We start from the raw sequence: 10,043 nt of genomic DNA on the forward strand, positions 1-10,043 counted from the left end.
CCCATGTCAGAGATCTTAATTTCTGAAAAGAAGAGCGCAGCTGGAGCCTGGCAAAGAATAGGTAGCATGTTACACCATCATTGCCAGGATCCGCAGAAAGGTTCTTCGATGTGATACCCACAGGCGGGGCTCCTGTTTAGACTTTCACCATACCAAACCGGACCCGCGCGGGATCGGACCGGATCGAGTTTACAATTGGTGGGCTGTGTATGGCTAAATTAAAGTTAGACCTATTAAGCTAACTTATCTATGATAGCCTATCAACTGCTTGGTGCGTCTAGTTATACTTGGCTATCCCGGGAAGTGTATAAAGAATTACAGAAATACAATGGAATGCCCGAACTAATTTTTTGGGTTTCCAAATAATAGTTACGTACAAACAAATATGTAATCGACAAGACAACCCAGCAAGAAAACGAGTATTTCCAATTTGAAGCTCGTTTGCTGTCATAAACCCTTGCCCTAGCGGACTACCAGGTATACCAGGGATGTTTGGGGTCATTATATTTTGTTGACCATCCTATCAAAGAAAGAGAGCGGGGGGTTAAAGAAGAACTCGCCACCACGGACCTTGACGAAGCCGGGGAAGTCACAGCGCTTCTTCTTATGCTCTGGCGGGTTGTTGTTGCTGTCCAAAGCGTGGGGTTCGCCGTCCTCGTCCAAGCCGTAGAGGTTCGCGTGCAATGTCTTGTCGCTTTCCTTAACAGCGCCCTTGATAGGTTGAGCCACAATGACATCCTGTCCCGAATTTTTGAACGGGAAAGCATCGTTGTTGATCCATCCTGTCAGTGTGTTAATAGGGTCCACCTGAGGGGGTACGTATTTGGGATGCCTTACTGTCCATAATAGCGGCGTAGCCGTTCATGACATTGCTCTGGTAGCAGCCGAACAAAAGACCCCGCTTCTCGTCTTTCGTCTCCTCACTGTAATCGGACCCGTAAGTGATTCCACGGCGCAGGATCAAGCTCTTCTCCTTGTCGTGGGCCTTCTGTGCGAAATTGTTTCGGGGGTTGGACTTGCGGATGTGGGATCCGTAAGGGCATCTCGTCTCATTAAAAGGCTCTTGGTACTCCCACTTGTTGCCAAAGTCCCACTGCGGGCCATTCTTATCCTTTGCAGGGTCCTCCTTGGGGAAGTACTCAAGGGGCGCACCTAGGATCGCCACATGTCAGTAAGGCCGGGATGTCCAGGTGTAACTTGAGTAGAATGCTTCCACTTACCGCTGTGCCACCGTCCAACAAAGCGTGCTTCCAACTGATGTGGCTTCAAGTTCAGGCCCAGTGATTTGTCCTCTGCAAGCTTTTTCGCATGCCTATTGCGGCGGTTATTCAAGAGTACCCATGTGTGAGGAACCAGAGCAGAAACTTACTCCTTAAACTTTCCGACGTCCTGCTCCATCTGGCGTAGAACGAAGTAGCTGCCGTTCTTGGCCCACTCGGGCTCCCACTGTCCAGCATCGTTATTCGGCCACCCGTTTGTGCCGGGGTGGTTCATTACGATGACACTGTCCGCATTAGTGTTGGATAATTGGAATATGGGCTCATTCTCCTTACCCAGGTCTGCAATGATAAGGAAGGGACAAAGAGTCTTCCTTGTCCCACCCTTCCAATCTAGGCTGGGAGATGGTATCCTTGAACCCAAAACTAAATTGCAGATTAGCTTTGCTTTCTATGCTGATATTTCCAGGTTGGCAAAACATACTGCTCGTAACCTCTGGCTTCACCCGTCCTCACACTCCCCTTGAGGCTGTGGATGTGGTCGATCGAGTCACCGAGCATCTTCGAGACGAGGGCCTCTCCTGCTTCGCAGCTATCCTTGTCGCCGCAGATGATGAACACGCCGTGGATGTCCTTTTTGCCCTTGATGTGGTCGACCATCCAGGGATCGTAATCCTCTATGATATCACGACCCTGGTCAAGAGCCAGCGTGCCCGCTCCATCGCAGAACTGGCGGTTGGAAAGAGTATTGCCTCTTCCGAGTTCGGCCATGGAGAACCATTTCAGCTGGAGAACGAATAGAAACGTCAGCATCAGTATATCGCTAGATATCAAAGCGATTCTGGAAGGTATGTAGATAGATGGCAGGAAGTAATTACGTACCGTTTTCATCCCCTTTGGGCTGAAACCCACGTTGATTCCAGCCTCAGGGCTAGGCTGGTGGGGGTCCCGATTCTGGGCTCTTTTCTTTTGGGCTTCTTCGGCACTGGTGATCTTCTTTTCATCCACCATGGTTTTGATCCTCCTCTTGAAGACATCAGGGTTTTTGATGTTGAACAAGTAGAACGTTTCATGGGACTTTCCAAGACCAGGCCTGGCAATAGATTAGAAACAAGTCCTCTTAGCAATAGCTATGGCAGAAACCCTACCAGATATCTCCCTGGAGGTCCTTGAGGACTTCAGGTGGGGGTGCCATTTTTTGACAGGTGCAGTCTTGCAGTGTTCAACAAGGGGAAGATGAGATGGATATCAGATAAGGCTGTCAAGAGGAAGTGACAAGTCTGAAGAATACAGACTCATTAGGGAAGTGTTCAGAGATTTTATAGTGCAAGGCGGGGTAATTGGCCCAAATCGCATCCTACACAGTACATCTACGGAAATGGATGCTGGATGGACGGGATGGGATGCATGCCACCGTGGATGGCTGCCTGAGCTGACAGATAAAAAGGACTTGACATCATCTCCGACCAGCCGGTTCTGCGCATCTCAGGACTTTGCAGGTCATCGTGTAGTACAAGGAATGCTAGCTAGCCTTATTGGAAACTGTGGATCGATAAGCTATCCAATGCTATATTTCCATTTACTAAAGCGCACATCAGCGAGGCGCGTGACGGTGGTGACGGCAGCGAGTATGTGAGCGACTTCATGAGGTATACATGCATTGCCAGGGATGCCATGCCCGGCTACCTGATTATCCCTGTTCTGGGACTGCCACTGGCCAGCCGAGGTTTACTAAACACTGGGCTCAAGAGCAACGGTGCTTTGCTGAAGCAGAATTCGAGGCATATAATTGTACCAAGTAATACTGAAGCGCCTCTTGATAGCTCTTTTGAAAGGCCTGGGTCATGACTTCATGCAGACCATGCAGACCCACGCATAGGGCATTACATAGTTTCTCTCCTCCTTATCAGAAGAGGCCAAGAGGGCAGAGGCAGAGCAGAAGAAGATCCCAGCCCAAATTTCCCGCCTTCCCTCCGCAGAGAAAGGGGCCTGGCGAAAAAAGCAACAGCCGGTGGCGTATACGATGAGATGGGCGTATGAGAAACCAAAATTGCTTAGTCGTCGATTTCCTTCGTCCATCCATTCCTCGCTGCAGAACGACGTCATTGCTTCACTGGAAGGGGATATTGTGTAACAAGTTCATCCTGCAGCGGTGTCTGTCCTCACAAAACGTGCACTCCTGTCTGCACTATGCTGACATTGGGAATAATATGATATGTCACTTGGAAGTGCGTGTATGGAAAAGAGAATTTCCACTTTGTGATTTTTTTTCCCCCTCGACGTTGCAGTCCATGATAACTGGCTCTGTCGATGTTACTTTCTGTTGGAGAATGCTCGTGACACATACCGCGGATTCGACGAGGATGGACTCCCGGAAAAGGATTTCCGCGGACCCAGTGACATTGCTCGAGGTGCTCGAATCGGCATCCAAGTGGAATGGCCCTCGTCGTAAAGTGCGTATGAAGGTACAATGCATACCGCATGGACCAGGATAGACCCTCGGTGTATCCGCACGGAGTACTGCATCACTGTGGGGAACTCCTGTGGGTATGAGATAGTGTTAGACACCAAAAGAAATCGGTTGGATGATCTCTTAGCGTTCATGCAGTATCATAATCATATTAGGTTTTTTTTTTTTTTTTTTTTTTTTGTTTTTCACGACCAATTCCTTGAAGAATAGTTGTACGACCTTGAGCTGCAGTCGAGGAAGACACCCCCACAAATGCATTTTCCAAAGTCTAAGACATGCATCACATTTCAGCTTGGGCCATCGTCCAAGCTGCGTCCCAAGCTGTGCCCCTCCATTTCCTTCGACATGTTGTGTAACACTGAATATGCGGATCAATTGGAGTATCCCTGACCCTTCTTGCGTATTTCCGCAGGCTGGAGGAAAAGGAACGCCACGGCTGGAAGAACTGTTGTAGTGCTGGCAGTTCAGGCAGTTCCCTCGGAGATCGGAATGCTTGTGAGTGGACACTGTTCCTCCTTTCCAAGAAAGGCCAGAGATGTTCAGGGATAGTCGATGATGGTATTCTTACCATCTTCCTGCGGAATGGCTGGCTGTGTGGTGAGGAAAAAAACCCTTGCAGCGCGGCCATGCCAGGCTGTTATTGGCCAATGGGCCCTTACAGTCTTGTTATGTCAGGTTTTATTACCAAAGGAGCCCTTACAGTACAGTTGAGCCAGCCATGGATTTGCGCAGAAAACAAATTTACCGTGGGATCTGGGAATCTTTTAAAGGCGACGCAGAATGCGCAGTCTAGCAGAGGGCATGCAGCTCTCTCAAGCACATTCTCCTGCCTGCTGAACCATTCGGACAATTGACAAGTGTTCAACATGAAGACCGCCTGGACTGTCGGTGTCGGGGCCCTTCTGGCCTCGGTCGTCGACGCCAACGAAGACTCTATCCACGGCGACAAGCTGTACAATGCGGGCAAAACACCTGCTGTCGAGCGCATTGGAGCCGACGAGGTCGCGACCCTTGACCAGCCCAAGCCCGCTGGCAACAAGATCAACCCCGCTGACATTGATGTCTTCTGCTCCTCGGAGGTCGAGGCTCACGCGTGCTCGCAGGTTCTGGATTCCAATGTCGGTACCTACTGGACGGCCGACAGCGGGCCAGAGCAGTCAATCACGGTGGACCTGAACGAGGAAAAGAGCATCAGTGGTGTGGTTATGATTCCTCACCAGGGCGCCAATACGTTCATCGAGAAGCATTCCATCTCCGTCAGCCAGGACAACGAGACCTGGAACGAGGTTGCCTATGGCATGTGGTGGCCTGATGCCAGTGAGAAACTGTCGACCTTCCAGCCCGAGAAGGGCAGATACTTGCGCCTCACCATCTATGAGAGCACTGGGTACATCGCCGAGTTGGATGTCTACGAGCACGAGTACATACAGCCTGATCCCTCCAAGGGTGCCTGGGGTCCCACCATCGACTTCCCTCTGGTCCCAGTCTCTGGAGCTGTAGACCCGGCCACTGGAGAATTCATCGGCTGGGCTTCGTGGCAATACAACACGTACCTGCAAAACGCCGGCTCTAAGACGCAGACGGCCACCTGGAACCCCGAGAAGAAGACTGTCTCGCAGCGAGAAATCAGCAACACCGGCCATGACATGTTCTGCACTGGAATCACGTACGATGAATTCGGCAACCTGCTCATCACTGGCGGCAACAGTGCGTACGACACCAGTATCTACAACACCACCGCCCGTGAGTGGAAGAATGGCGCCACTCTCGACCTCGACAGGGGCTACCAGTCGACAACAATCCTCTCCGATGGCCGCATCTTCATGATTGGCGGTTCGTTCAGTGAAACCACCGGTGAGAAGAATGGTGCCATCTATGATCCCATCAAGGACGAGTGGAGCAATCTCGATGACGCCCAAGTGGCCCCGATGCTCACCGAGGACATACATGGAGACCGCCGCGACAACCACGGCTGGCTGTTCGGCTGGAAGGAGGGATCTGTCTTCCAGGCCGGTCCCAGCAAGCGGATGAACTGGTACGGAACCGCTGACACCGGGTCCACAACCTTTGGAGGAAACCGCAACAGCGCTAGATACGCTGATCGCATGTGTGGAAACGCGGTGATGTTTGACGACGGCAAGATCCTCACTTTCGGCGGTGCCCTCGACTATGTCGGCAGCGAAGCCTTCAACGACACCAACCTCATTACCATCGACCAGGTCGGCACCGAGGCCGAAGTCGTCCAAGCTCCCGACATGCACTTCAGCCGTACGTTCCACGACTCGGTTGTTCTCCCCGATGGCTCGGTGTTCGTGACTGGAGGACAGGGCTTCGCGCAGCCCTTCAATGAGTCCACTGCCCACACCGAGTCCGAGCGGTTCATCTACGACGAGTCCAATCCCGCCGGTGGTTCATGGGAGCCTCTCCTCCCCAACACCATTCCTCGCGTGTACCACAGTCTCGCGCTGCTCCTCCAGGACGGCACCGTTCTCGCCGGCGGTGGTGGGCTCTGCGGAAACTGCAGTGCGAACCACTTCGACGGCCAGATCTTCACACCCCCCTACCTTCTGAAGGAGGACGGAACTCGGCGTGAGCGTCCAGAGATTGTCTCTGTCGAGCCCTCTGACGCTAGGCCCGGTGATCGCGTCAAGGTCACCACAAAGGGCGATATCAACCCTGCCGCTTCGTCCATTGTCCGCTATGGATCCGCCACCCACACCGTCGACACTGACCAACGCCGTATCTCCGTTCCGTTTGAACAGGACGGTGAGAACGCAAACAGCTACACCTTCCAGATCCCTGAATCGCCCGGTGTCGCCGTCCCTGGATACTGGATGTTGTTTGTCCTGGACAGCCAGGGCACACCCAGCCACTCCGTCAACGTCCGCGTGTCTACCTAAGCGGTTTAATTATTGTAAGCTGGTGCAATGCCAGTTTACTGAAAGACTCAAAACAAATATATGGTAATTCGTCCACTAGTTAATGTTGGTGTCAAGCGTGCTAGGACTTTCGGTATGATTGTGTGCTTACTGTACTTTACTTCTTCGGCCATCGATATGGTGGTCTCTTATTTCAAAGTTGATTTTTCTTTCTCCCATAATCTTCTGGTTCCAAGTGGTTTAAAATGAATCTTATCGTAGAGTTTTAACATTGCAACGTTGACTGCCACTGCATCCCGCCCAGCAGCTGCTCAAGCACCTGTTGCTTACAGGTTTCTAGTGGATTAAGACTTGATACTCGCTGCCATGGTTATTACTGGGTAGAGATATTTATTAAGGCTGTGATGAGGAATCTATCTACATTAGAAGGCATGGTCCCTGCAGCGTTTATAGGTGCTATTCCTATATCGATTTGTCCTGCTCGCTAATAAGCGTCGATTTCTTTCTAACTTTGCTTTCACAGGTATTCAAACGCAACAAAAGTAGCTTTTATATACACTGATGTTGGCGACAGTTAACTACCCCCCCTAGAAGAATCACATATCAAATGTCAAGGCTCGTACAGCGTACACAACAGGGGAGAGTACGATTTTACTCCGCTGACAAGAAGAAGAAGCATTTATCTATCTCCGCCTTGGCCATCCCATATCCACGCTGAAAGTCCACATGCCGTGCATCTCCATCAGGTATATCCTGCAAGCAAACCTGCAGACATTGATACTGCTTCCTCACCAACGCCGCAAGCCGCTCACTACTCTTGGGACAAAGCAGCCGCGGACTCGAGAACTCCGAAACCATCTCCTGCAGCTCCAGAAACGCCATCGACATTCCCAGCAGAACTCCGAAGTTCTGAATTGGGCTGGACGCGAGCTTGAGCATGCTCATGGCGAACTCACTCGGCCACAGTGAGAGGAGGCTGTGTAGGTCTTGCGGGGCTGGGAGGAGAGGTGATACGCGACGGAGCATTTCGAGTCCGAAATCGACGATTCCCCCGTTCTCGCTTGTGTTGTTGTACTCGTCTTTTCCGGTGACGATTGGGTGTTCTGTTTCGAAGCCGGATTGGAAGCGTAGGAAGCGGACTATGGCGCAGCCGGTTGAGTCGGTGGTTCTCCCTGGGGCGTATAGGAATGATTCCAGGAGGCAGCACTGTGTGAACCAGAGAGGTATTAAGGAAGACAGGTTGAGGTTTGTGTTTAGGTAATCGGTGTGTATCAATTGGGTTTGAGGGAGGCTTGCTGGTTCGGTCTCGTCGCTGACGGTAACCGTGGCTGGATTGTTCTTCTTCTCGGAGTCTGGTTCTTTGCAAGGGGATCTCGAGCGCGGCGTCGGTTTAATAAACGAGTAGTAAAAAGAGACTCGCTCGTGGATCATGGAATTGATCCAAAGCTCCAGTGTTTCGACTTCGCCTTTGGTGAATGAGCCGTACATCCTCCCTCCCCATCGCAGTTCCTGCACCAGTCTGCTCTTCTTGCTATCACCGGGATATACCCATGGTTTAGACGAGCTCAGATACTGCATAAACTCCTGCTGCCATCCATCGAGCATGAACGATTCTGGATCCAGCCAGTCTGCCAGCAGACGCTTCCCTATCTTCACCCGGCTGCCGCAGTGCAGTCTATGGGCAGCCTGCAGCTTTGAGCGGAATATCGCGAGGACTCTTGACTCCAGGCCGACGTTCGTGTCGGAATTGAGTTCGGGGAGAATGTTTGTTGCTTGATTGCCCTTTTTGATTAGCCATTCGCTGAAGATATAACCAGCCTGGACTCTCTTCCATCCGACTTCAGCAGCGATCTCGCCCTCCGTCTCGGCAAGATGCTGTATGTAGTTGGCGACACTCGTCATGGCCATAGCAGCATGGCCGGAGTGACTATTGTCAATTGAAACATGGAGCAGGAAATAATACGGGTTGAGATGAAGCTCAGGCAACTCCTTTGCCGCCTGCATGGTATCCAGCTGGAGAGCTTCAAAATGCATATTGAACCCCAGGATCTCAGGAAAAAACTCATGCGGAAACAGCGAGACGAGCAGCTGTGCCGCCGCTGCTCTCCAGTACTTCAGATTTCCCAGCCTGTATCGCGGATGCAGAATGGCCTTTGTTGTTGGCGAGGGTAAATCCGGCTCAAACGCGCCCAGAAGCTCTTCGAAGATCTTAACATGGTGTTGTTCTGCGTTGCCGTTCCCCAGCTCCTCTGTGAACACCTGCCACGTCTGCTTCACTATGGATCTTAACGCGAAAGGCATGGTGATCTTGTTAAAATGGCCCAGCCAGGCCCCGTCGACCAGCTTCAGCGGGGCCATTTGGCGCAGACGGTCTTCGGCCATCTGCCTGTTTTCAAAGAGCTCGCGCGGACCCCCCGATTGTCGGCGACCGATATATTCATGATATTGGCTGGTGACATTGTCCTGCTGGCTGTCAAGAAAGCGGGCAAGCTCCTTCTCGTCGAATTCCTTAATCGACAATATACTGCTGCTGCCGCCTGGATCCTTGACGTAGTCGTCGAGTGCATGCGACAGCAGGATTAGGAATGTCTGGTGTCCCAAAGGCTTTGCGTCGGGGAAGTCCTCCAAGTTCTGAAGCTTGAAGAAAAGCTCCTTGTAGAATTCCACCTCTCTCCGTTCTGTCCATGTGGCATCTTCTGCGAAATTTGACCTGAGCTGGCTGCGGAATTTTACACGGAAGCCACTGGATGGTTCAAGCTTCGGAGTGGTGCCCTTGTGAGGCACCAAATAGAGGTATGCAATGGCACTAATACATACGAGAGCGACTGCGCTGCATATGATAAACTGAGAATCCTCAATGTCCAATTGAAGGGCACTGGAGACAAGAGCCATGTTGAAGGTGTGTGGGAGGGTGTTGAAGGGGTTGGCTGGGGTGGCTGAGTGCTCTCGAAAACTTGGTCAACACGGGGATACTGTTGGGACTCGGTATTTGAAGATCATTTTCGGAGGTGTGTTAGACGATGTGCTTCTCCTGCACTTGCGTTTTCGGCTGCATGATAGATTCCCAGGGTGGAAGAATACTGGATGACTGACAGAAGGCCACCAGGTATGGGAAGGTGGAAGCAAGCGGAATGCAAAAATACAAACAAACATGCAAAAAGCAGAAGACGACTGAATAGCTGATGCAAGGTCTTTTTCCTTCGGTTCCCTTGTTAGCTTGCAGCTCTGCTCTGCTTACGCGGCGAGTCCGGATATCTCGTTCACAGGGGCTGCTGTTCTGCAGGAGGACGATACGGATTGGGCATTTCTGCGTTTCACTCGACGACGACACATTCTGCCTGGATGGCTGGCTGAGTCGTGACAATCGAAAATACGAGATCTTCTGGAGGAAAAAGAGTGGCCTCCGCTGCTTGGATGGGAACTTTTGAATCTGCAGTTGACGAATGCGCATAAGATTATCGTCTGCTGCATATCACG

General features: G+C 51.5%; 3 protein-coding genes across 3 annotated transcripts; 1 reads left to right on the forward strand and 2 right to left on the reverse strand.

Annotated features, from left to right (window-relative positions):
• Window positions 1–501: 501 nt before the first annotated feature.
• ASPSYDRAFT_86233 (Dyp-type peroxidase) lies at window positions 502–2,412 on the reverse strand (the record flags this gene model as incomplete). The annotated part of the gene is made up of 8 exons (XM_040851629.1): window positions 502–782; window positions 838–1,152; window positions 1,221–1,312; window positions 1,370–1,504; window positions 1,554–1,643; window positions 1,702–2,003; window positions 2,100–2,310; window positions 2,366–2,412. 8 exons carry the CDS (start codon window positions 2,410–2,412, stop codon window positions 502–504), a joined length of 1,473 nt encoding a protein of 490 aa, XP_040706356.1.
• Window positions 2,413–4,355: 1,943 nt separating this feature from the next.
• Window positions 4,356–6,915, forward strand: ASPSYDRAFT_41227 (putative galactose oxidase). The gene has a single exon (XM_040846230.1). It carries the CDS (start codon window positions 4,554–4,556, stop codon window positions 6,585–6,587), a length of 2,034 nt encoding a protein of 677 aa, XP_040706357.1. The 5' UTR covers window positions 4,356–4,553; the 3' UTR covers window positions 6,588–6,915.
• Window positions 6,916–7,217: 302 nt separating this feature from the next.
• ASPSYDRAFT_145531 (iron-containing redox enzyme family protein) lies at window positions 7,218–9,458 on the reverse strand (the record flags this gene model as incomplete). The annotated part of the gene is made up of 1 exon (XM_040841531.1): window positions 7,218–9,458. One exon carries the CDS (start codon window positions 9,456–9,458, stop codon window positions 7,218–7,220), a length of 2,241 nt encoding a protein of 746 aa, XP_040706358.1.
• Between the last annotated feature and the right edge of the window lie 585 nt (window positions 9,459–10,043).

This window comes from Aspergillus sydowii (genome assembly GCF_001890705.1).
Source record: "Aspergillus sydowii CBS 593.65 unplaced genomic scaffold ASPSYscaffold_2, whole genome shotgun sequence".
NCBI classification, from domain to species: Eukaryota; Fungi; Ascomycota; class Eurotiomycetes; order Eurotiales; family Aspergillaceae; genus Aspergillus; species Aspergillus sydowii.